Raw genomic sequence first — 27,875 nt, 5'->3', positions numbered from 1 at the left:
TTATAGGACAACTTAGCATGGCTAATACTCCTAACCTTCACACCCTTGGGAGGAAAGCAGAGCAACAATAGGAAACCAATGCACACATAGGGAGAATATGCAAATATCACACAGGCAGTCACCCGAGGCTGGAATCAAACCCTGGACCCTGGTGTTGCGTGACAGCAGTGCCAATCAGTGTGCCACTATGCTGCCCCAATTAGCTCTAATGCCCTGGGTAAGGAAGAGAAGATTTCGATCAATTTCCCGCCAATCACAATGATTTGAACTCTGACGAATTAGAATGAAGTCAATAAAAAGTGTATTTTTAATTCATTTGTGGGCTGTGGGTGTCGCTGGCTGGCCAGCATTTATTACCACCCCCAGTTGCCCTTGAGAAGGTGAAGGTGAGCTGCCTTCTTGAACTGCTGGAACCCACTTGCTGTGGGTTGACCCACAATGCCATTAGGGAGGGAATTCCAGGATTTTGACTGAGCAACAGTTAAAGGAACAGCAATATATTTCCTAGTCAGGATTGTGAGTGGCTTGAGGGGAACTTGAAGGTGGCAGTGTTCTCTTATATCTGCTGCCCTTGTCCTTCTAGATTGAAGGACAAAAAAGAGTTATAATTGGTTTGTTTGACAGGAATTATGTTCCAGCACCAAGATAGACTGACATAAATAGGGAGAAAAGCAACCATGCTATTATGGAGAATTTCATAAAACTGATATTAAGCGTCAAGTGAGCAGGAAGCAGTGAGGAATTGGGAGTTGCTACACAAAGTTGAGCAGTACAAACAAAAAGCAGAGGAACTGAAGCAGTGACATTTGCATCAATGTAATGGCAGCGAGAGGAAAAACGATTCTGAGAGAACAATGTGGGTCTGAGTATATTTATTCCACATCTTTATTTCAAATGTGATTTTATTGCACATGTTAAGAAATGCAATGTGTGCAATTGTTCTCTCACAGGATTAAGACATTGCTGGCTAATCTGCCCTGGAAAGGGTAGTAGTGAACTATAATTAGATTAGATTACCTACAGTGTGGAAACAGGCTCTTCGGCCCAACAAGTCCACACCGACCCTCCGAAGAGCAACCCACCCACACCTATTCCCCTACATTTACCCCTTCACCTAACACTGCGGGCAATTTAGCATGGCCCGTTCACCTGATATGCACATCTTTGGACTGTGGGAGGAAACCAGAGCACCCAAAGGAAACCTGCACAAGCATGGGTAGAATGTGCAAACTCCAAAGGAATTGAACCCAGGTCCCTGGTGCTGTGAGGCAGCTGTACTAACCACTGTGCCACCATGCCGCCCAAGAACAATCTTCTTGAACCACTTCTAGTCCATGTGTTTTAAGTATACACACAAGTGTTAATAGAAAGGGAATTCCCAGACATTGACCCAGCGACAGTGAATGAACTGTGAGGTAGTTCCAAGTCAGGATGACATACAGCTTGAAGGGGAACTTGCAAGTGGTGATAGTTCCATTTATCTGGTACCTTTGTCTTTCTAACTTGGAGAGGTCATGGATTTAAAAGGCGTTGCTGATATAATCATGGGACGAGGGGGTTGTCCAATGAGGGGAGAGGAGCAAAATGGGTCTAAGGACCCTTCAATTTAGAAGAATGGCAAGATAATAGCTTATTTTCCCTGGCTGGAGAGACCAAAATATCTCAGATAAGCAGTCAATCATTTATGACTGAAATGAGGAGAAATTTCTTCACTCAGAGGGTTCAGAGTCTTTGAAATTGTCTACCCAAGAATACTGTGATGCGGAGGTGCTGATTGAATTGAGATGGACAAATTCAGTGATGAAGAAGCAACATTCTGAAAATTTGTGATTTCAAATATAACCTGGTTTCTTGTGACTTCTGATAAGAATACTGTGGATGTTATACCATTGAGCGTATTCTGAGAGTCATCTATTTTTGAACTTAAAAGGAATCCAACAATATGGGAATAAAAAAGGAAAGTGGATTTGGGGTTGAAGATCAGTCATGATATTACTGAGAGACAGATTTTCATATGCTTTCCTCTTGTTCTGATCTCTGATGCATACAGTGTTAGAGCAGTTAAATCACTAGCAAAGGATCTTGGTGCAGAGAATAATCTTGCAAGGAAAGCTTTTGTTTCTGTTTGTTCATGGCGTTTGGACATCATGGACTAGGCTTGCACTTATTGCTTATCCCTAATTGCCCCAGAGAAGGTGGTAATGAATTGCCTTTTTGAATTGCGGCAACTTTAGACGATAGGCACACTATCAGGATTGGTACCATCATTTATCAGCAAACAATCAAATGTATTTTTGCCAGTGGATCCATTCTTTCATGCAGAGCAAAATGTAGTAACATGTATGACTCCCAATGCTTTGGCCTCCCAACAGATGCTTGTGGGCAGAAATTGAAATTCTGAAATGATGCAAAATCTCAGGATCATCCATCAATAACGCCAGTGACTATAAAAAGGGAGGTGTAGTTAGAGGGCAACAAGTGTAACAAATGATGGTGTGGCGTATGCATTCAAAGTTAAAAGAACATTGACTGAAAGCCTGAGGCAAATTAAGGATATTGGTTGGACAATAGGGCAAGGAAAGTCAGAAAAGGTCTTAATGACTTCCATTTATTTTAATTTGTTGCTTTCACATTGATGATTATCCTGCGACCGTTTGTGAAAATGCTGACATGCCTCACTCATTTTTCTAAGAAATTATTCACAGAATGAGGGAGTCGCTGGTGAGACTAACATTTACTGCCTGCCTCTAATTGCCCAGAGGATAGTTAAGAGTCAACCACATTGCTGTGAGTTTGGAGTCACATGTAGGCCAGACCAGGTAAGGATGGCAGTTTCCTTCCTGAAAGGACATTAGTGAACCAGATGGGTTGTTCCTGACCATTCCCAATGGATGCATAGTCATTGCTGGTCTCTTAATTCTAGACTTACCAAATTCAAATTCCACCATTTGCCGTGATGGGATTCAAGCCCAGGACCTCAGGAAATAATATTGCTAAGCCATTGCCTCTCAGTTATTGCAATGTATTATTCAAGGGAGTAATGCAATACTGACTTGTGTGCAAAATACATCTCTGAGACAGAAGCAGGACTAAACATTGGCAAGGTTTCCAGATTGCGTTACTTCATCGGTGTAAATGAGAAAACTGGACTGTTACATATATATATATATATAAATTATGCTATCAGTGTTTTTCTCTCAGTTCAAAACCTTTCAAATCATTATTTTCGAAGTGCGGTGACTCATCTTAATGGACCACTGTGCTTAATTTGCATTAACAAATTCAGAAATTTAAAATGGTCAAACTTGAAGGTGAAACAGAAATGTGTCTGGTTGAATTTGAAAAGCTAGCCTGCAGCCGATAAAATTTACAAGCGGCTGGAACAGTTGCAAATGAAATTTATCACAGAAGTTGCAAAAATACATGCATATTGGAAGAGTTTACGTTCTCTATGGAGGATCAAATTGAAAGGGTTGAGAGACATTACAGATTCTGCATTTAAATTGTACGATCACCACGAGCCAAGGATTAACAGAGTGGAGCAGCTGAAGGTCCAAGAACAGCTTTGAGGAAGGGTCACCGGATCCGGAATGTTAACTCTGATTTCACAGATGCCACCAGACCTGCTGAGCTTTTTCCAGGGATTTCAGTTTTTGTTTCTGATTTACAGCAATCGTTGTTCTTTCAGTTGAGACAGAGATGTGGGACAGGGAACAAGATGGTGTGTAGAAGTTGCAGACAACTGGAAGCTCAGGGTCTTTTTTCCCAACAGAAAAGTTAGATTTTTCCAGGTTTGAAACGAGATAACTGTTGAAGATCCCATGGATTTATTTTAAAATAATTTTTAAGAACAGGTAAACTCCGAATATCAGTTCAAAGAACAAAAAATAGAAATATTGCCTTCCCTTTAAATGAGGACTGAATGGTGTCAAAGATCCTGGGCGCAAATGAACAAATTATAAGAAGCAGAGTTGCAGATCAGCAAAGTGATTAAAAGTATTGTGAAAGCATTGGAATTTATTTATGAAACTAAAGACTTCAGAGGTTCTCAAGCTATGTTACACTCAAAGTCAAGAGTGTGGTGCTGGAAAGACACAGCAGGTCAGGCAGCATTCGAGGAGCAGGAGAATTGACATTTTGGGGATAAGCCCTTCATGCCTGGAACATCAATTCTCCTCCTCCTTGGATGCTGCCTGACCTGCTGTGTCTTTCCAGCATCACACTTTCAACTCTGATCTCCGGCAACTACAGTCCTCACTTTCTCCTTATGTCAAACTCATACAGAATCCAAGGGAGGCCACATTTAAAATCCTGGCCTCCTCAAAGACATGGGGCAAAGAAACTTTACAAGGGTGGCACCAAATCTAAGAGATTATAGGCATCTGATAAGATTGAATTCATTAGGGATTAGAAAAGGAGCAAACTAAGGAAGGCCAGATCGTGATCATTAAAATTCTGAATGGATCAGCAAAATAGATATGGAGAGAACATTTCCACTTGCGGGAGAATGACAGATGATAAATATTACAGTTACCAATAAATCCATTAAGGAGGTAAAGAAAATTCCCTTGGAGTAGTGAGAAAGCAAAACTCACCACAACATAATGTTGTTTGAGTGAATATTTCAGATGTTTTCAAAAGAACACCATGAAATTACATAAGAGAAAGGCAAATTGACAAATATGAAAGGTTGGGAAGAGACAAATGGAATGGAAGGAAATGAATGGGGTGCAAGTATCAATTCAAAATAGTTGAGGCAAATGGATTAATTTTCAAGAATTCATTCCTGGGGGTGGGGTGACATTAGCATTTATTGCCTAGCGAGCAGTCAGAAATCCATAACTTTGTTGTGGGGCTGGAGTCACATGTAGACCAGATCAGGCAACAACAGCAGATTTCCTTTCCTGAAGGACATTCATAAACTAACTGGGTTTTACAACAAATGATAGTAGTTGCCATGGGCTAGATTTTATTGATTTTTATTCACTGCTTTTTGAACTTCACCTTCTGCAAATATAGGATTTTAGTCTATATCTTGGAACATTGGTCTGTGTTCTGGATCACCAGTCCAGGGATATTACTGATAGGGTCAAGACACACTCATAGAAACTAGTGAAAAAAAAAGAATTACAATGGAGGTGATAAGATTCTTTCCAGATGCTTGGGTATAAAGTTATCCTTCATTGCTTGCATCGCATGGTGTTCTCCCACTGTTACATAAGCAAATGCTACAGGAATTCTGCATTAATAGTCACGCTGTTTTTAGACAATGCTGCCTCAGGCAAGAACATTGATCCTGCTATTTTTGCAAGAAAGCGCAAAAGTGAGGCGGAAATATAAATTGCTGAGATACATAGACAGGTTAAAGAAGTGTAGTGACAAAGTATAATATGGAAAAAAGTAAGGATATCCACTATGGCAGTCAGAATAGACAGTAGACAAGCAGGATACTGGAAGAACAAAGCAAGCTAGGCAGCATCAGGAAGTGGAGAGTCAACGTTTTAGGTACAACCCTTCTTCAGGGTTTACTTTGGATTCCAGAATCTGCAGGGTTTTTTTGTCTCTAACTAAGTCATAGAGTCATAAATCATAGAGACATACAGCATGGAAACAGACCCTTCGGTCCAACTCATTCATGCTGACCAGATTTCCCAACCCAATTTAGTCACGCCTGCCAGCACCCAGCCCATATCCCTCCAATCCCTTCCCATTCATATACCCAGCCAAATGCATTTTAAATGTTACAATTTTACTAGCCTCCACCATTTCCTCTGGCAGCTCATTCCATACCTGGACTACCCTCTGCATGAAAAAGTTGTCCCTTAGGTCTCTTTTATATCTTTCCCCTCTCACCTCAACCTATGCCCTCTAGTTCTGTACTCCCCCACCCCAGGGAAAAAACTTTGTTTATTTACCCTATCCATGCCCTTCATAATTTTGTAAACCTCTGTCAGGTCACCCCTCAGCCTCTGACGCACCAGAGAAAACAGCCCCAGCCTATCCAGCCTCTCCTTAGAGCTCAAATCTTCCAACCCTGGCAACATCCTTGTAAATCTTTTCTGAACCCTTTCACGTTTCACAACATCTTTCCAATAGGAAGGAGACCAGAATTGCACGCAATATTCCAAAAGTGGCCTAACTAATGTCCTGTACAGCTACAGCATGACCTCCCAACTCCTGTACTCATTATTCTGACCAATAAAGGAAAGCATACCAAATGCCTTCTCCATTATCCTATATAACTTCGACTCCACTTTCAAGTAGCTATGAACCTGCACTCCAAGGTTTCTTTGTTCAGCAACACTCCCCAGGACCTGACCATTAAGCGTATAAATCCTGCTAAGATTTGCTTTCCCAAAATGCAGCACCTCACATTTAGCTGAATTAAACTCCATCTGCCATTTCTCAGCCCATTGGCCCATCTGGTCAAGATCCTATTGTAATCTGAGGTAACTTTCTTCACTGTCCACTACACCTTCAATTTTGGTGTCATCTGCAAACTTACTAGCTATACCTATTATGCTCACATCCAAATCATTGATATAAATGACGAAAAGTAGTGGACCCATCACTGATCTTGTGGCACTCCTCTGGTCACAGGCCTCCAGTCTGAATAACAACCTTCCATCACCACCCTCTGTCTTCTACCTTTGAGTCAGTTCTGTATCTAAATGGCTAGTTCCCTCTGTATTCCGTGAGATATAACCTTACTAACCAGTGTCCCATTGCTAGCCTTGTCGAACACCTTACTGAAGTCCATATAGACCACTCTATCCTCATCAATCCTCTTTGTTACTTCTTCAAAAAAACTCAATCAAGTTTGTGAGACATGATTTCCCATGCACAAAGCTATGTTGACTATCCCTAATCAGTCCTTGCCTTTCCAGTCAAAATTGAAAAGTGAATATTTTTTAAACGAGTTTGAAATGTTACATTTTGATGTTCAGACATGCTTATACAAGAATACAAAGTTAGCACATGGGTACCACGATGAATCTTGACAGCAATTTGCATTTTTGATTAGAATCCCTACCTTGTGGACGCAGGCTCATCAAGGCACACCAACCCTCTAAGGAACATACCACCCAATCCCCATAATCCTGCACCTACCATGGTGCATCCACCTAACCTGCACATCCCTGGACAGTCTAGTATGGCCAATCAACATAACCTGAACATGTTTGGACTGTGGGAGGAAACTAAAACACCTAATGTAAACCCATGGAGACATAGGGAGAACATGCAAACTCCACACAGACAGTTGCTGAGGCTAGGATCAAAACCAGTTCCCTGGGTTTGTGAGGCAGCAGTGCTAACCACTGAGTCACCATGCCACATTGTTGACTTCTATTCAAAGAAAATTGTCAAACAGGGATAAAGAAATCTTTCTCCAATTCTACAGAAAGTTGAGACTATATGAAGAGCTAACACTTGAAACATTGACTCTCCTACCCCTCAGATGCTGCTTGCCCAGCTGTGCTTTTTCCAGCACCAGTCTTGATAAAATGAACATATGACAACAGCAAGCCACTCAGTCCTTTGAGCTTGCTCAGGTATTCAATAAGATCATGGCTAATCTGATTTTGACCTCAATTCTACATTCTTGCATATCCATAATAACCTTTCAGACCACATCTGGAATATTATGTGTAGTTTTGGGCTCCATATCTAGGGAAGGTTATGATCAGTCTGCTAGTGTAACAGTGACATTTTCATGGATTGGAATCAGAAGGGTGGCCTATTAAGAAAACCTCAGTTAATTGGGCTTGTGCTTTTTTGAGTTTACAATGGTGAGGAATGATCTCAGTGGAACATCCAAACTCCTGGGGGGCATTAACTGAGTAAAAAGTGAAAGGGTCTCTCCCTTGGCTGGGAAACCTGGAACATATGGTGACAGACTTGTGATAAAATTACAATCAGTTAAGACTGAAATGAGGAGAAATTTCTTTCCTTTGAGAGTTATGAATCCTTGGTATTCTCTACACCAGAGCACAGTGGATCCTTCTTCATCGGATATATTCAAGCCTCATGCTTTATCTTGTGCTTTAAGCAAATACTGATACTCCACATTGAGCTACTTGCCTAGAGTATCTCTGGGTTATAAACATCTACATGTACACTGTCCCTGAGGCTGCTTGGTCCTTATCTTTACTTACGGCTCTTCAATTCCTTATGTACAATGAAACTCAATTATGTTTATCTCTATAAAGTAAATAGTCAACTTGAGCTCCCTAGTGTAATGTCTAAAACTTTTCTCTTTATAGGTTCAGTTTTCACTATTTTAAAATAATTCCTGGGATGTGAATGTTGCTAGCAGGGTTTGCATTTATTGCCCATCCCCTGGACACCATTTGAGAAAGTGGAGACGAGCTGCCTTTTTGAAATGCTGCTGTTGACTTGGCGTAGACACACTCACTTCGGGACGGCATTTCTGGACTTTGACCCAGTGACACTGAAGGGAGAGCTTTATCTTCCAAAGTTAGGATAACACTGGCTTGGTCAGGAAATTGCAGATGTTGGTGCTCCCACTTATCTGTTTTCCCTGTCCTTTGAGCTGGTACTGGTCATGTCTTTGGGAAAAATGGTCTAAGGAGCCTTGGTGAGTTACTGCAGAGCAACTTGTGGATGGTACACACTGCTATTACTGAGGGTCAGTGGTTGAGGGAGTGAATGTTTTTAGATGCAAGATGGCCGCTTTGCCCTGAGTGGCACCAAACTTCTTGATGGTTATGATGCCTCACCCAGAGAAGTTGGGAGTATTCCATCACAATCCTGACCTATGTCTTTTAGATGATAGACAAGCTCTGGTGATTCAGGAAGTGAGTTACTCACTGCAGGATTTCTTGACTCTGAATTGCCCTTGTAGCTATTGTATTAAGATGGTGAATATAGTTCTGTTTCTGGTCAGTTGTTGCCCCCCAGAATGTTGATAATGTGATGCCATTGAATGTCAAGGGGTGACGGTCAGATTGTCTATTGTTAATGATAATCATTGTGTGGTGTCAATTTTAACTGTCACTTGTCGGCCCAAACTGTGGATAGTGTCCAGGTCTTGCTGCACATGGACATGGACAGATTCAGCATCTGAGGAAATACAAATGGTGCCAAACATTGTACAAGTATTAGCAAACAGCCCTACTTCTGGCCATTGATGTAGGAGTAGAAGATGGTTGGACCTAGGTTACTATCCTGACGATCTCCTGCAGAGATGCCCTGGAGCTGAGCTGACTGACCTTACCAAACTCAACCATCTTTCTATGTGTCAGGTATGATTGCTCACAGAAGAATGTTCTCCCCCCTGATTCCCATTGACTCAAGGGCTCCTTGATGCTACATTTGGTTGAATGCAGCCTTGATGTTAAGGGCTGCAACTCTCACCTCATCTCTTTTGTTCATGTTTGAACAAAAGCTGTAATGAGGTCAAGAGCTATATGGCCCTGGTGAAACCCAACCTAAGCTTTAGTGAGTAGGTTACTGCTAGATAAGTGCTTGATGGCACTGTGCTTGATAGCACTATTGATGACACCTTCCATCATTTTACTGATGATCGAGGTCCTGCTTTTTATGAACAAGACATACCTAGCAAATTTATATATTGTTGAGCAGATGCTCATATTGTAGCTGTACTAGAACATCTTGCCTTGGATGTGGTAAGTTCTGGAGCACAAATCTTCAGGACTATTGATGGCATGTTATCAGAATGTTTTCTGGATTGCAGTATCCAGTGCCTCTGATGTTTTCTTGTGGAGTGAATCGTAGTGGTTAAAGACTGCTGTGGTGGGATTTGAACCTGGTTGTCAGGAACATTATTGGGGTGTTTGGATTACTAATCCAGTGACAATCCCTCGAGAACATTGTCTCCCTTCTCTTACTGATGTCAGAGTCACGCGATCCATTACACCGTCATGATTTACATGATTCACTACAGTGCAACCAGAGTAGATAGATTTTAGATGTTTCAGCCAATTGAGATGTATGGAGAGTGGAGAGGAAGGTGAAGTTGAAGCAGATTATCAGCCATGACAGTCGTTCGACTGCTGTTACGATTCTTTACCTTTTTTAATATCCTTACATTTATTTTTAAATTCATTCACAGAATGAGGGTGTCACTGGATGGGCCAGTATTTATTACCTATCCTTTATTGCCCAGAGGGCAGTTAAGAATGAACAGCATTGCTGTGGGTCTGGAGTCACATGTCGTTCAGACTAGGCAAAGAAGGCAGTTTTCTTCCTGAAAGGGAATGAGTGAACCAGATTTTTTTTTCCCAACAAACAACAATTGCCATTATTAGAGATTTTCATTGAATTTACATTCCATCATCTGCTGTGGCAGGATTTGAACCTGGGTACCCAAGACATCACCTGGGTCTCTGGATTAACAGTCCAGTGATTATGCCACTATGCCATCACCTCCCTGCTCTTCAAGTTATATCATGTGCATTTTTAATTTTCATATGAGCTAGAGGAATAGGAAGATGGGATCAAGGTTAAAATCGTACTCTTCAAGTATGAAAATGGTCTTTTCTCAGTGATAATGACTGAATGGATTAGTAGAAGCTCAATTTAAAATGCAGCCAGATATTATGATTAAGGTATCTCAGGTTGGGTTTTGTACAATTGTGAACAATGTGCCTTTTTTCAGCAAAAGTTAAAATAATATGTGAAAGCAAAGACAGAAAGATAAGAATGCCACCATCATTATTGTGTTTGCCAAAGGTTTTTTTTTAATTTTGAGAAAGGACTGTGGAGAGAATCATCCACTGCCTGAATTTGTACAATGAATAGCTTGAAGTGCAAGTTATAGTATCTGACCTTTCACACTCATCAAACTGATGAAAATGAATATGTCTTTTCATTGTTATTCAAGACCAGCAGCATAAACATGAATAGCCTGCATCTTACCATCGCGTCTGTTGAGCTTTGCAAAGCCAGGGCTGTGACTGCTAGACAACTCTGAGGAAGAATCGAACACCAACTGAGGCAAATCAGACACTAAGTGATCATCGCAGTCATCTGCCAGACAAAGAAAAGCATTAAATTTAAATCAATTAGCTGTGCAATATGTTTCTGCCATTTGCAAGTACAACAGAGAATCTTAACAAAGCCTTTAGAGCCCTAGATGGCTGTTAAGCTAAAATCGCTGACATATTGCAAATCAAAAATCTGTTCAGTCTATTACATTATGAGCACATAAATAGCTCTCGCACATTCCAAAACAATTTATACATCTGTCTGTTTGCACATTTTTATCATTTTTAAAAATTTTTTTCAACTCCTTCTTAAGTACCCACCACTGCCACTGTATCCACCCAAATGAAGGATCCGTCTGTGGCCGGTTAGCAGTTCATTACCAAATAAATCCTGCAACTTGTCAATATAAGGTAAACAAGAACTGATGAGATTCAATTCATCTTCTCCTTAGTTCCCTCACTGAAGTGTCCATGTCTCAAACTAATGCCTCCCTTTAAGCAGCCCCACTGAAATAGAGAATGCACTACACGAAATTGGGAGCTTTGTCATTACTACACTATAGCTTAACATAGTAATTGAATAAGATGCTAAACTAACAGAACAAGCCTAAAGCGTTTCTTAGTTTAAATGAATAAAGTAAACAGCAATAGCAGGAATGAAGAAATAAAAAAATGATTGCCTATCCAACTGTTGATTAGAGAAACACTGCAAGAAAATGCACCCATTGACAGGTGTCTCAAACTATTATCCAGGTAGTTCCCATAACATAGAAAAGTTTGCACTGGGAAAATTGCAAACGCTCATTAGCCTAATATACACTCAGGGAGTCCATTAATAACAACGTTTGGAAGTACTAATGTTCATCTGATCATAAATATTCACTACACTCTCAGCTTCTGTCATGACAGATGGTTTCTAGTGTACACATTCATTCAATGAGTAACAGTTTATAAACAAATTATCCTGATTTATTTCATCTGTAAAATTATTCTAAATTGTGCATCAATGAAGTAAAAAAACATGAAGGAAAGCGTAAATGTTGCTATCTTAGCAAGCATGGACTATCAATATTCAACTTCCATCATCTGATTTAAAACCTAAAACTTTCATGGACTAAAGTAACTGCTAAAAAGAACAAACACTGAACGAAAATTGTTACTGCGGTTGCATGACTAGATTGAGCCAACTTAGTGGAGGCTGGTACAATTACTGCATTTAAAAGGCATCTGGATGGGTATGTGAATAGGAAGTGTTTAGACGGATATGGGCCAAATCCTGGCAAATGGGACTAAACTAGGACAACTGGTCGGCATGGAAGAGTTGGACCAAATGGTCTGTTTCCGTGCTGTACATCTCTATGACTTTATGATTCTCTGAAACCATCAAGAAACAAGGATCAGTCTGAGTTCAAATTAACATCATTTTAAAAGGAATTGAAACTCAGATCCATTTCTTCTGGTTCATTCATATCTTTCTTGAACTTACACGTTGGGATGAAAGTAACCTCTAGGCCATCAAGTTTGAAGCAAAACAATGATGCAAATCACTGGAATCCATAGAAGAACCTAGGTTCAGGCAACAGTATTTGAGTAGCAAATACTAAAGAAAATGAAAAAATGAATTGAAAGCAACGAGAAGCTCAAAGCTCAATCGCACGGTCTGTCTAAACCTTGCAGTTACTGGCAAGGAGAAAGAAACTTGGAAAAACAGCAATTCACCAAGTACTGAAGGTTATCTGCAAGCATTGACAATGCTGAAGAAACAACAGCTAAAGAGTTGTGACTCCAATTATCTTCACAACTCAAAGACTCCAAGAACTGTAAAAGACAATGGCCTTTATCCTTTTTGCTGTGCCAAGTACCCTTCCCCATTCATTTTAGCTTATTGCTTACGTTTGCCTGTATTTGACAATTGCTGAATAAAATCTGAAACAACTGCAGGGATTTCTAAATGAGAAACAACAACAGAAATTGCTGGAAAAGCTTAGTAGGTCTGGCAGCATCTATGGAGAGCAGTGTTAATGTTTCGGGTCAAATGACCCTTCCTCAAAACTGGGCCCCAATCTGAGGAAAGGTCACCTGACCTGAAATGTTAACTCTGATTTTGAAGATTTCTAAGATTCACCAGTTTGAGTATAAACCATTACCTCATGAATGGTGATCTTAGCAAATTCCACCGCAGAGAAATAGAACTTTTCTTCTAACTATGTACATGGACTATTTTAATCATTAAATTCATTTGCTTTTTTTAGAGTCGTTCAGGGATGTCACTGGCTAGACTTTTTAATAGCATGGCATTTAATAGCATGTTGGAGGGCGCATAAGTCTGGGTGAGCCTTGCTGCATGGAGCCACCTTGCCCCATAACCATTTCATGGCTTTCAAGTCTTTCATTAATTTCAGGTTGGCCTTCGACCCAGTGAAGAGGAACACCCTAAACACCTAAACACCAGCATTCTCTTATTCCAGAAGCCAGTTCCCAACACTGAGAAACCAGGAGCTCCACCTGAGAGATAAGCATAAGGTCTCACCAATGGTAGGTTGGCAGGCCCAGGAAAAGTTGGGTATGCTGTTGCAGCTTGGATTGACAAGGTAGTATTGACTGGAAATGCCAGGAAGGGAGGTAGAGGTGCAGGGTCCTGACCAGGATGAATGCCCAAACCTAAACCCTGCATCCAACAAACTGACCATGATATTGCCAGATTTTACTCAATCACATTCAAAACACAGAACAGTCTGAAAAGCCTGACATAGTAGATGATTAGAATGATGTTTCCTTTAGTGAAAAAATCCACAACTAAGATGTACACTTCAGGGGTTCCTTCTTTTAAGATGGAGCTGAAAAGGCATTCCTTCTCTGAGTGTAGCTAACTATTGGAAAAATCTACCCCAGAAAGTGCAATGGACACTGGTCAATGAATACATTCAAAGCTGAATTAGATTTTTGATTGACAATGGAGTGAACAGTTCTGGAGGACAAGTAGAAAAACAGAGTCGAGACCACAATCTATGTTGCTACTGAATAGCAGTACAAGCTCGCTGGGCTGGATGGCCTATTCCTACTCCTATTATGATTAGTGCTGTGTAACCAAATAATGTCAACTATCTGAGTAGAAGTTGCCAGTGGTCTACATTCCTCCTGTACCATTGAGAACATGTCATGAACCTGCCAGTGGTTTCCTGGTGGCAAAATGGAGTATGTGGCTGCAGCCAGCATTCCAGGCCTGGCCTTAAGAGACATTGCCCACCCAACTGGCCACAACTGCATTTTCCCTCCACTTTTAAGGTTGCTGGCAGTGCACTACAATGTGGAGGCATCCTCCCTCCCCACTGCATTAGCAGCCTGTAACATCTTTGCCTGTGCTGGAGGACCTGCTGTTGGCTCTTTAGCTTTGAGAACTTGTCATGCTCTCCTTAAATCGATGGAGAGATTGCAATTCAGGGAAGACCACTAACTGGACTCGATACAACATGGGGTCAGCACCTATGTGGGTCAATTGATGATGATCGATTCTGACAATGGACTCTTGCTCCAAACCCCAAAACTTTGCTCAAAAGTATCCCAAATTGTAGTCAGTGTCATAAAAAAAACAGCCAATTTCACGGAGAGCTTTCACATTGAAAGAGTCCCAAACTCTATTTTACTAAATTTGAACATAAATGGGTCAATTTAATCAGGACCAAGCACATTTGTTTTTATTGTTTCTTTGGATATAGGCATTTGCTGCTTACCTTAAACTGAATGGTTTTCTGGGCCTTTTCCCAGGGCAGTTAAGAGTCAAGTATATTGCTATGAGTCTGGAGTCACCTATAGGTCATCCCAGGTAAGGGTGGTGCAGTTCCTTCCTTGGATGGGGCTTTATGACAAATCAGCAATAGCTTCACGGTCACCATGACTGAAATGAACTTTCAATTTTTTTTTTTTTAAATTTGAACTTAAATTAAAACAAGAAAATCAGGAATTGAAATCTGAAGCAATTCTGAAGAAAGGTCACTAGACCGGAAACATTAATTCTGCTTTCTTTCCACAGATGCCAGACCTGCTGCCTTTTTCCAACAATTTGAGTTGTTTTCTGAGATCTCATAAGATGGTCATGAAATGATCAAGTACAGGTCATCATACAAGTGGAACCTCCCTATAGTTTTGAAATATATTGATTATGGATTTTTTGTGGATTATATATTGAATGCTCAGTTCTACAAACTCAAGATGTACTTTTTAGAATGATTGAGTGCATTCCTTGATTTAGTCAATGGGAATTTCATTTTATAGGATCATCTGTTACTGTAGTAAATCCCGTATTTTTAAGTGAATAGACTCTTCCCCAAAGGTTTTACCAACGTACAATCACAAAAACATTACAGGAGGAACAACCCAATGAGCTGCTTTAATCTTCTAGTTTTAATTTTCCAATTAAAATGGCACTGAATCGCAGAACACTATTAATTAGTGTGAAACTACCTAGGGAAGTATGATAAACAATAATTACTCTTAGTGTTTGAGTGCTGCCACTTATTTATCACAGCATTATTATTTCTTTGAAAAATATTAATTAATATCAACAGAACTATATCTACTCTATTCCATCATATAAGGAACTGAGTGAATGTATTGATGAGAGCTAAATCACAGATGACTGTGTGATTTTTTTTGAATAAACATGATCATGCTCCAAGTCTTATCTTTTTGATTAATCTCAGTGCCATATACTTAACTGTCTCATCATATCTCGTAAACCCTTCTTTCAATCTGCTGAACCAATTTACACTCTGCAGCTTTTTTCTGTTAAATTTGAAGATCCAATCGCCATTGTTAAATCTAACTTCCATTTTTTTAACTTGCCTCCTCCCTACACTCCATCCTCTTTACAATATTTGAATTGTTTATCAGAAACACATTGGAAGAAGCTGTCATTTGCAACAAATAAAGGTGAGAGTAAATGGTAAACCATCCTTAAATGGAGGAGCTGAGATCAGCTTCTTGTGGTCTTCCCAAATTATCATAATCTTAAATTTTATTTATGTCAACTTTAATTCTCCTCTTCTCAAAAATGAAGTCTAATTTCCTTTGTCTTTCTTTCCAGCATAGGTCTTGATGTATAAAATTTTCTTAGATATTCATCAATTCCAAAGTCTGACTCTTTGTTATAAATTGTTTGAAGTGAATACATGCTCCAGCTTAGGATCTTTTCCAGCAATAAAATATATTTTGATAAATAATTTGTTCCAATGTTAATGCAATGCAACAGCTTGTTTATTTTTAATGTAACCATGAGAGCATCCAAAATTCAGCAAAAAAGCAAGTCCTCCTCAGGCTTTACCTTGGTTAAATCAGCACCTCAGTAATTCAACCCTCATCCTCACTTTCAAATTATTCCATGATAACTGCCCTCCCTCTCTATGATATTTCCTTCAATTCCACAGTCCATATGACATTGGCATTCATCAAATTGTGACTTGTTGAACATATCTGATTTTAAAAGTTCATCATTTTGCTGTACCAGGAGCAGCCTTGGCCTCAAGCTCTGGAATTCATCTCCTACACCTCTCCCCTGTTGAATTCCTACTTTTGTATGGGAGCTCAGAACCAGAGCAATGAGGGTTAAACATTTAGATGGCTCCCATTTAAGAAGGAGGTGAGAAGATTTCTTTTTTTTCTTAGGAGTGTTGTTAGTCAGTGGAATTGTCCACTCAGAGAACAGTCGAGGATGAATCATTGAATGCATGCATAAGATATTTCATTGACAAGGGAGCTGCTGATTCTACAGGACAGGAAAGTGGAGTTGAGGCCACACAAAGATCAGTTATGATGTTATCAATTTGGCAGATCAGGGTAGAGAGGTCTAATTCTTATGTTCTCATGTTTTAAGGTAGTCCTTCACTCCTATCTCCACAGTCAAGCTATTAGCCATCTGACCTAATACCTCCTTGCTGAATGTTAAATCTCCACCCTTTTATACATCAGTAAAATGTTGGAAATATATATTGCTGTTCCTTCAATGTCATTTGGACAAAATCCTGAAATTTCCTACCTTATGGCATCATGGATCTACCTACAGCACATGGACTGCAACAATTCAAAATGGCAGGTGACCACCACCTTCAAAAGGGCAACTAGGGATGGGAAAAAAATGCTTCATCAGCTAGCTACACCCAAACCACACGAACGAAGACAAAGCTTGGAATGTTTCATTATCAAAACACAAATAAATGCAACTGGTGATTAACAGACTTAAATAGGTTTATCAACAATCATCTTTTGATTTCTTACTAACAAGCAGATAATTTCACAACCATCGACTGGCCCAATTATCTTAAGTTCCTAAACCTTTTGAATCTGGCTTCACTTTTCCCCCTCAATTCAGAACATGGTTGGACACTTAATATTTTGGCTTGTAAGATGGATAAAAAGAGAGCAGGTATAACAGTCTAGGTCAGAGATAGTATCATTATCCTTGAACAAGATGTTGTTCCTGAATTAGAATCTATATGGTCTCCATAATTGAGAAAGGATGTATTGGTTCTGGAAGGGGTACAGAGGAGGTTTACTAGGTTGATTCTGGAGTTGAGAGGGTTGGCTTAGGAGGACAGATTGAGTCTTTTGGGATGATAATTATTCAAATTTAGAATAATGAGTAGGGCATCTGATAGAAACATGTGAGGTTATTGAGGGAATAGATAAGGTATAAGCAGGGAGGTTGTTTCCACTGGCAGGTGAAACTAGAATGAGGGGGTATAGCCTCAAAATAAGGGGAAGCAGATTTATGACTGAGTTGAGGAGGAACTTCATCGGCTCAAAGGGTGAATCTGTGAGATTCACTGCCTAGGGAAGCAGTTGAGGCTACCTTGTTGAATGTTTTTAAGGCAAAGATAAATCGATTTTTGAAAAGTAAAGAAATTAAGGGTTATTGTAAGCATGCGGGTAAGTGGAACTGAGTCCACAAAAACATCCGCCATGATCTTATAGTATCAGCTGCCAGAGGAAGTGGTGGAGGCCGGGCAAGTTGAAACAGTTGTTAAAAGTGCTTATAGGATCATTACTTTTATACATAGAAGCATAAAGTACAAAACAGGGAAGTGACAATTCACCTCTACAAATCAGATCACGTTTGGTGGAGGGATATGGGCCAGGTGCTGGAAGGTGGGACTAGATTGGACTGGGATGTCTGGTCGGCATGGACGGGTTGGACCAAAGGGTCTGGTTCCATGCTGAACATCTCTATGACTCTATGACTCTATGGCTGAACAGACTGGATGGGCCAGGTGGTCTTCTCCTGCTCCTATTTTTTATGTTCTTATTGTTGGAGATTAGAAACCAGAAGGGACCAGTGACCTTGTTGAGTTTTACTATAAAGTTAAAAATCACACAACACCAGGTTATAGTCCAACAGGTTTATTTGGAAGCTCTAGCATTACCTTAATCAGTAGCTATCACACATCATGATTTTATTATAGACTTCCAAATACTGGGAAGGAAGCAGAAGAAAGCATTTTTGGCAGTTTATGGAAACCTATAGTAGGGTTGTGATAGTTAGTGATTTCAATTCATGCTGGCCTAACCAGAGATGCTATCTATTTATGAATTAATGAAAAAAACACTCCAGACATTGCCAGACCCAAATGCATCCTAGATTAGTGACAGAGGTAATCGAGATAATTGCAGAGCCGTTGACAGAAATTTTCTAGGCCTCTCTGAACACACGACTCATCTCAGGGCACTGTAGAATTGCACATAGAGCCATAGAGCAATAAAGATGCACAGCAAGGAAACAGACCCAACTTATCCATGCCGACCAGCTATCCTAAATTAATCTAGTCCCATTTGCCAGCACTTGGGCCCATATCGCTTAAAAACCTCTCCTATTCATATATGCATCCAGATGTTTAAATGCTGTAATTGTACCAGCCTCCACCACATCCTCTGGCAGCTCATTCCATACATGCACCACCCTCTGCATGAAAAAGTTGCCCGTTGGATCCCCTTTAAATCTTTCCCCTCTCACCGTAAACCTACATCCTCCAGTTCCAGACTCCGCCACCCCAGGGAAAAGACCTTGTCTATTTACCCAATTCATGCCCTTCATGATTTTATAAACCTCCTTAAGGTCAAAATGTAATACTATTGTTTAAGAAAGGGGCAAAGGAGAACCCAGGAAACAGACATGTCAGCTTGACACCAATCGTGAGAAAACTGATGCAAACATAATTGAGATAAAATAAATAAACACTGAGAGAAAAATAAGTTAATGCTGGACAGACAACATGGCTTTGTTAAGAAAGAGTCACATCTGACAAATTTAATTGACAAGATGATAGGCAATGAATGAGGGTAGTATTGTGAATGTTCTATATTTGGACTTTCAGAAAGTATTAGATATGGTACCAGATTGCAGGTTGGTTAGCAGTTGGAAAAGCTTGGGATTAATGGGTCCTTGACAACATGGATTAGAAATTTGCTAACAGAAAACAGAGCTTAGGAATAGATGGGTATTTCTCAGATTGGAGAAGAGTTGAAAGCAGTGTTCCCCTGGGATCCAGGTTGGGAGCCTTGCTTTTTCTAATTTCTACAAACAATTTGGAGATAGGTGTTCAATGAAAAATCTCTAAATTTGCAGATGATGTAAAGTTAAAGAGAATAGTGAATTGTGAGGATGATGCTGAGCAAGCATCAGAACGTCATTGACAAGTTGGCCAAATGGCCAGACATTTAGCAGATGAATTTCAATGTAGAGAAATGTGGGGTAATGTATTTTGGTTGAAGAAATGTTGAGAGATAATATAGGCTCAATGGTATAACTTTGAAGTGGCGGAGTGGGGGGGGGGGGTCAAGAGCAGACAGACCTTGGAGTTGAAGCACTTAATTCTCTGAAAGTGGCCAGGCAAGTTGAAACAGTTGTTAAAAGTGCTTATAGGATCATTACTTTTATACATAGAAGCATAAAGTACAAAACAGGGAAGTGACACTTCACCTCTACAAATCAGATCACGTTTGGAGTATTGCATTCAGTTCTGGGCACCTTATTTAAAGAAGGATATTAAAGAAATAGAGAGAATGCAAAATAGATTTGCTAGAAAGGTACCAGGAATGAGGAATCTGAGATAAAAGGAAAGATTAAGATATTTGGCTTATTCTCCTTGTAACAAAGATGATTAAGAGGTAGCCTTGTTAGGGTGTTCTAAAGTATGAACAATTTTGACAGAGTAAAGAAGAATATTCTATTTCCACTAAGTGGTATGCCAGTAACTAGGGGACAATTTTAAGATTATCAGCAAGAAAGCTAGAAGTGAGATGAGGAGAAATTTCTTAACTCAAAAATTTGTTAGGATTTGGAATAATGCTGCCTGGGAGAGTGGTGGAAGCGAATTCTATAGGAGGTTTCAAAAGTGAGCTGGATATATATTTGAAAGCAATGAATTTAGAGGGGTATGGAGATCAGGCTGGAGGATGGGACTAGCTGGGTATCTCTTTCAAGAGCTAGTATCAACATGATAGGTCAAATGACCTCCTTTTGTCCTGTAATATTCTATGATTCTGAATAAGTTAGAGATATTTTGGGATCATCCCTGAAAATCAATAGTTTGATTATTATGTCCCTTTACCAAATTGATTTTCATGTTTAACGCTTCCAAAAGGGTTGTATAATTTATCCCTCAGGCTTCTTTCAGTGCACACAATAATGAAAGAAAAATGTTGACAAGGAAAAAAAATTATTCCATATTATTAAACAAAGAACTAGGTTTACAATTATTACTGGATTAGTGGTGCTGGAAGAGCACAGCAGTTCGGGCAGCATCCAAGGAACAGCGAAATCGACGTTTCGGGCAAAAGCCCAAAAAGTCCTGATGAAGGGCTTTTGCCCGAAACGTCGATTTTTCTGTTCCTTGGATGCTGCCCGAACTGCTGTGCTCTTCCAGCACCACTAATCCAGAATCTGGTTTCCAGCATCTGCAGTCATTGTTTTTACCTTACAATTATGACTGACATGTCTCATTAGCTTCCCAATGAAAATGTTAATTCAATGTGCGGTGTTATATCTCACAATCAGTATGTCAGTATACTTTTAGGAGACATGCTCATGCTATCAACACTTTCTTATACCATGTGACCTGAGTGTAGAATGGTCTCATGCTCCATCTTACCTCAGAACATGTGAATCATGACACTCTACTGGAAGCATGCTCCTCTGTTGCAAACTAGTCGCTTAATACTAGTCCAAACACTTATGTGCCTGAGGAATGTAATGTTTGTACATAATAGTTATTTGTAATAAACATCTGTTAGATTCTTCAATACAATATTATCCATACATAGTTTCTTATGTGAGGGGAAATAATATAAGCATTGCTGCATCAGGTAAAGCAGCCGAGTGAAAGTAAATTCACACAATGCTGTAAATGACTAGTTGACAAGTTTGGCTAACACCCCCCATCAGCACTCGGCTTTAACAACAATAACAACATGCATTTATGTAGCATATTGAAAGTAGTAACATATGTTCAATTTCCTCGATCATTAATGCCTCAGTTCTAAAAATATCCATCCTGCATCAATAGTCTATGCATTTTAAAACTCCAAATAGCTGCCTTTCTCTCCCCTTCTTGTTTCATTGCAATTTCTCAACTTCTCTCAACTTCTGCCTTGAATTCATATTTATTCTTGTTCAATATTGAAATCCCTATAGATGTGGGACTAGGTTTCACACTGAGGATAGCTCCCTGCTCCTCAGTATAAAATTCATGGCCATGTCCTCCTGCATTCAGCCAGCTCACCCCACACTGCTTGCTCAATTTGCTAAATTAGCATGAGACTCTGTCTGCATCTATTGCCTTGAGGACAACTGGAGGTCACCTCACCGCTCTGCACACAGGCAGTGTCAAGCAGGAGTGGTGTCAGGGCTATAGCTAGCTCCCTTGCTTAGGCCAAGGAAATGACAGACCTGGAAATTTAGATGAGTCCAAGATCATATGTTGGACAGAGCAGACAGGGAAGATGGCTGTGGGAAGGTGAAACTATTGTGCAGTGAGTGGGGGAAAGTGGTTTGGGGAGCTTGGTGCCTCTAACTTACAAAAGAAACTCGGAAGATGGAAAAACTCACACTACTGCCTAGCAGCTGTAGGGTTCAGTCGATCAGGCCTGTGTTAGTTCCAGGACTGTCCTTCCGCCCATGATATCAGAGCAGTGGCAGGGAGGTACACTTGTGTGGGCATTGCTGATTTGTGAGCTTCAATTGAACCATGGGTGGATGGCTGACCTGACTGTAGTCTGAATGGGTGGTCCTGCGGTGGGCATTGTGCTAATTCCAATATCCCCTCATTTAAGAGTGTTCACCTGCCTGTATTCCTGCTAATAAAAATGTCAAGTAAAGAATCTTGTGTCGAATTCATGCCTGAACAGTTAACTATTTTGATCCCCCTTCTCCCACACCATGCTTTCACCATCGGTGGCCAAGCCAGTTCATCTTTACTCTTCTCAAATCCCTCAACTATACCAGTTCTTTCTCAATTTTCACAAATTCATGTCTTTCCAAACAGGTTTATCAGTACCTCACCTCACTGCTCCATGACGGCTATTACATTGACGGCTTTTTTTTTCTCCAAGTAAGTACCTGCCACCCTACCCAGTTCCTTCTATGCTCTGACAGAATTCCAATGTTGAAGGTGTTGTCCCTGCACCCTGCTGTTGCATCCTGTTCATGTCTGGTCATGGGACAGTCTAGGAACAAATAGCTTAGCCTCAGAATAAAGGGGAACCAATTTAAGACTGAGATGATGAGATGAGGAGGAATTCCTTCCTCAGTGCGTTGTGAGTCTTTGAACCTCCTCTGCCTCAGACAGCTGTGGAGGCAGAGAACTGGTGAATATATAAGGCTGAGATAAATAAATTCTTGCTCAGTAGGGAAATCAAGCATCACAGGGAAAAGGCAGGAAAGTGAAAGTGGGGAATGTCAGATCAATCATAGAGTCATAGAGATGTATAGCATGGAAACAGACCCTTCGGTCCAACTTGTCTATGCAAATCAAATATCCAAAATTGATCTAGTCCCATTTCACAGCACTCAGCCCATATCTGTCTAAATCCTTCCTATTCATACCCATTTAGATGCCTTTTAAATGTTGAAATTGTACCAGCCCTCACCTCCTCTTCTGGCAGCTCATTCCATTCACACACCAATCTCAGTATGAAAACGTTGTCCCTTAGGTCCCTTTGAAATCTTTCCCCTCTGATTTTAAACACATGCCCTCTAGTCTAGACTCCTCCACAGAAAAGACTTTGTCTATTTCATAAACTGACTAAATGATGGCTCAGGTTTGAGGGGCAGAACAGCCTATTTCATACAGTCTTATGGATACTTTACCGCTGCATTGTACAAATGCGTTGCTTAAGCCGTGAACACAAAACAATAAGTCAAGCATAAGATTATCAAGTTGAAAGATTCAAGGATTTTCTGCTCACGGTGTCGTGGGTGTTACTGCTTATAGTAGGAAATATGAATTCCAGACTTCACCAATCTATTTAGTCTTTTTATTAATTGCAGGCCCTGTGGTAGATAATGGTTCCTAAGATGTTGAATCCATTCAAATAGCACAGCCAAAGAAGCCACATAACTTGTAAAATTTAACTCATACAGAGAAATGGCAAGATTTTGCATATATTTAATGCCTTTCAAAACCTCAGTGTCCCAGAGCACTTTGCAACCAGTTAAGTGTTTTTTAATGAGGTTATCATTGTAATTGGAGAAACACAGTTGCTAATTTTGATGTAGCAGAATCATACAAACAACAACTGTGGAGAGACTAGAACCAGGGAACACAGTTTAAAAATAACAGATCTCCCATTTAAGACTGAAATGAGGAGAATATTCTGCTCAGAGATATACGTTTGTGGAACTCTCTATCCCAGAGAATGGTAAAGGCAGGATCACTGAATATTATGAAGGAAGTAGGTAGATTCTTGATTAACAAATGAGTCAAAAGGAATCGGGGAAGCAGGAAAGTGCTGTTAAGGCCACAATTAGATCTGCACAATCTTATTGCATGGCACAGCTGGCTGAAGGTGTCAAAAGGCTACTTACTTAAGTTCTTTAATGGGTTGTGGGCATCATTGGCTCAGCCATCCCTTGTGCAATTCGGCATTAATTGCTCATCCCCAATTGTACTGAGAAGGTGGAGATAAACTGTTCTTGAATTGCTGCATATTTTGGGATTGGGGTAGGGTTGGGTGGCACCTATTGCAGTTGGGAAGGAGTTCCAGGATTTTGGCTCAAAGTCCTCCAACTCAGTTTCTTCTGAGTGAGGGGGTCCACTGCATTAACATCCATGTTGCATTTCTTGAAGGAAACCTTCAGGGAGTCTTTGAAATGTTTATCTTCATCTCATTCAAGTACAATTCTTGAGATGGGTGAAGATAGATTTTCTTTGGTAATTTGAACTCAGCTAGCCTAAGCCCATAGCTGAACCAGAGGAGTTGGTTTTGGATAATTGTGGCCTGGTGTTGTTAGCTGCTTCAAGGATGTTGAGGTTTTCTTCCCAGCTGATGTGGAACATCTGTCTCAAACAGCATTAATGGCACTTCTCCAGGGCATTGGGCTGCTGTCTATGTGTCTTATTCACAAGGAGCATGGTTTCAGTACGGGTGTTGCAGTGGAAGATTCTCATCCATCATCATTGACAGATTGCATGCAGTGTTGGATCTCTGTATCGAAGTCACCTTCAGATGGGGAGGTGATGGCCCCATGGTATTATTGCAGGTCTGTTAACCCAGAGACTCAGATAATGTCTGGGGACCCATGTTCAAATCTCCCCAGGCAAATGGTGGAATTTGAATTCAATAAATATCTGGAATTAAAAGTCTAATGATGACCATGAAATTGGATTGATTGTTGGTTAAAAAAAAACTCGTCTGGATCACTAATATCCTTTAGAAAGGAAACTGCCATCCTTACTTCACCTTTGCATACCCACAGCAATGTAGTTGACTCTTAACTGCCCTCCGAGCAATTAGGGATGGGCAATAAATGTTGCCTGACCAGTAGTGCCCTCATCCCATGAATGACTAAAGGAAAAGAAAAGATGAAAGGTGTAGTTTCCCAGTTAAAATAAATGCTTCATATTTGGGAGGATTTCTCTGTTGAGATTAATGCAATGATTGCCTGAACTTGCCTCGTAATGGATTGGTAAAGGAGTCCTTTAGGCAGACAACTTTTGAGAGGTATCTTTTAACATGAGAATGCTGTTACACATCAGCAGACACAAGGTCCTACTGGACAGAAGGTGAATTCAGTTTCAGGAACAAGGAAGCCTCAACAACTAGGCATCTCCCTGCTACTGCAGCCTTCATCTACCATTGTAACCATTAATATCACACAAGATCTTACACCTGAATTGCCAATGAGATCATAAAACTAATATACTGAAGCAGAATTAGACCATTCTGCCCATCAAGACTGCTCTGCCATTTGATCATGGCTGATGTATTTCTCAACTACATTCTCTTACCTACTCCCTGCAACCCTTGATGCTTTACTTATCAAGAACCAATCTATTTCTGACTTAAATACACTCAATGACTTGATCTCCACTGTCTTCTATAGCAATGAGTACCACAGGTTTGTTGAAGAAATTGTTTCTCATCTCAGTTGTAAAGTGTCATTCTTTCACTCTGTGCCCGTGGGTCCTAGTCTCTACTAATGGTGTAAAAGTCTTCTCCACGTGTTCTCTATAGAGGTGTGTATACAGACCTTTCAGTATTCTATAATTTTCAATCATATGGGAAACACGGAAATTGCAGAGGCACAAACCAATATTTTGCTTCTGTTTTCATAGTGGAAGATAATAATTTCTTCCCAAAATCTGCAGTCACTACAGAAGAACTTGTGAAAATACTATATCTCGGGAGAAGGTATTAAGCAAACTGATGGGACTAAAAGCAGCAAAGTCCCTTTGGATAGATGTTGTTTTGAATCCCTACAGGAAGAAGGCCATTCAGCCCATTAACTTCTCACCAACCCTACCCTGACCTACCCCCCTATTCTATCCCTGTAACTTTGCATTTCCCATGACTAATCCACCTGGCCTGCACATCCCTGAACACTATAGACAATTTAGCATGGCTTATCCAACTAACCTGCACACCTTTGGACTGTGGGAGGAAACCAGAGTACCCAGAGGAAACTCACACAGAAAAGGTAGAATATGTAAAATTCCATAGTCACATGAGAATAGAATCAAACCTGGGTCCCTCACTCTGTGAGGCAGCAGTGCAATAGTTATGATGTATTAATTATGATTTTACAAGCTTTCCTGGATTCTGGAAAGGAGCCAGTGGTTTGAAAACATGTTAATGTGACACCGTAATTCAAAAGATAAGATAAGCAATATGTGAAAAGTTATGGACCAGTTAGTTTGATCTCTGGAGTGGAGAAGTTGCTGGAGTCAATCATGAAGGAGAAGATAACTGAATACTTGGAAAAACAAAGCTGGTGTCAGCACAGTTTCATGAAGGGCAGGCGATACTTGACAAACTAGCTGGAATTTTTTGAAGATATAACCAGCAAGATAGATAATGGGGATCTAGTGGATGTGGTATACCTAGACATCTAGAAGGCATTAACAGAGTGCTGCATAAAAGACTAATCTAGAAGGTCAGATCTAAATCTAATCGGGCTAAATGTAGAGTATTGGCTTGGATAAAGAGTTGGCTGACTAATAGAAAGCAGAGGTCTGGATAAATAGGCCCTTCTCAGGATGGTGAACTGTACCTAGTGGGGTGTTGCAAGGTTCAGTTCTCAAATCTCAACTGTTTATAATTCGGCATAAATGATCTGCTATCAAGAACAGAGTGCAACATTGCAAAATACATGGATGATAATAGGTGGGAAGTATTGATAATGGATAAGATTCTGGCAAATTGAGTTTAATGCGGTGGTTGTAAGTGCGTAGTTGGCCAGAAAAATACAAGAGCACATTATTATTCAAGTGGAAGCAGATTCAAAGTGCATCAGTGCAGAGGGATCTGGGTGTCTTTGTGCGTGAATCACAGAAAGTGGATGTGCAGGTGCAGCATAAAGTAAGAAAGCCAAATGGAATCCTGGCATTTATTACAAAAGGACTGGATTATAAAAGTGAAAAAGTGTTGTTACATTTACATAAGGTGCTGGTGAGACCACAGCTGGAATATTGTGTCCAGTTTTGGTCTTCTTACTTGAGGAAGGATGTGATAGTATTGGAGACAGTTCAAAGGATGTTCACCAGGTTGATTCTAGCGATGAAAGGGCTGTCTTATCAGGAACAGATGAATAGCTTGTGCTGGAGTTCAGAAGAATGAGGGGGATTTGATTGATGTATATAAAATGCGAAAGGGGATTGATAATGTGGACATTGATCAGTTGTTCCCCCTTGTGGGACATAGTGTAGAACAAGAGGTGACAAATATAGAGTGAGAGGAGATACATTCAAAACTGAGATGTGGAAAAACTACTTCTCTCAGAGGTTGGATCTATGGAACTTGCTGCCCCTCAATGCAGAACAGGCAGAATCAATCAACAGATTCAAGAAAGAAGTAGATATGTTTGTGATGAAAATGTGCAAACTGTGCTGCAGGGAGCATGCAGAAAAGTGAAGTTGAGACCAGGATAACATTAGCCATGATCCTGTTAAATGGTGGAGCAGACTCCAGGGCTGAATGGCCTCTTTCTGCTCCTAATTCCGATGGAAAAGATCTTACCTCATTCTTCTAAACTCTATCAAGTACAGACCCAGAGTCCTCAACTGCTCCTCATATGACAAGCCCTTCATCCCTGGGATCACAAGGTGCAAGGTGAGGGATAAACTATTGGGCAGAGCACAGGGGAGCAAGGCCCTGCTCCTCATTGAAAGAGTGCAGTGGGATTTCTACATGTATCCAAGA

At 40.3% G+C, this 27,875-nt stretch overlaps 1 protein-coding gene across 2 annotated transcripts in view; it reads right to left on the bottom strand.

Moving 5' to 3' along the window:
- The window catches only part of LOC140482415 (contactin-associated protein-like 5), an 878,213-nt gene that overhangs the window by 756,845 nt on the left and 93,493 nt on the right, over nt 1-27,875 (bottom strand). For both annotated transcript variants that reach the window (XM_072579896.1, XM_072579897.1), the window contains exon 2: nt 10,903-11,013. In XM_072579896.1, coding sequence (XP_072435997.1) covers nt 10,903-11,013 — 111 coding nt within the window. The remainder of the gene's footprint in view (nt 1-10,902; nt 11,014-27,875) is intronic.

The sequence above is a fragment of the Chiloscyllium punctatum genome, chromosome 10 (assembly GCF_047496795.1).
Source record: "Chiloscyllium punctatum isolate Juve2018m chromosome 10, sChiPun1.3, whole genome shotgun sequence".
Classification (NCBI taxonomy): Eukaryota; Metazoa; Chordata; class Chondrichthyes; order Orectolobiformes; family Hemiscylliidae; genus Chiloscyllium; species Chiloscyllium punctatum.
The sequence above is the reverse complement of the archived record's forward strand: the minus strand, read 5'-3'. Positions and strand labels throughout refer to the sequence as shown.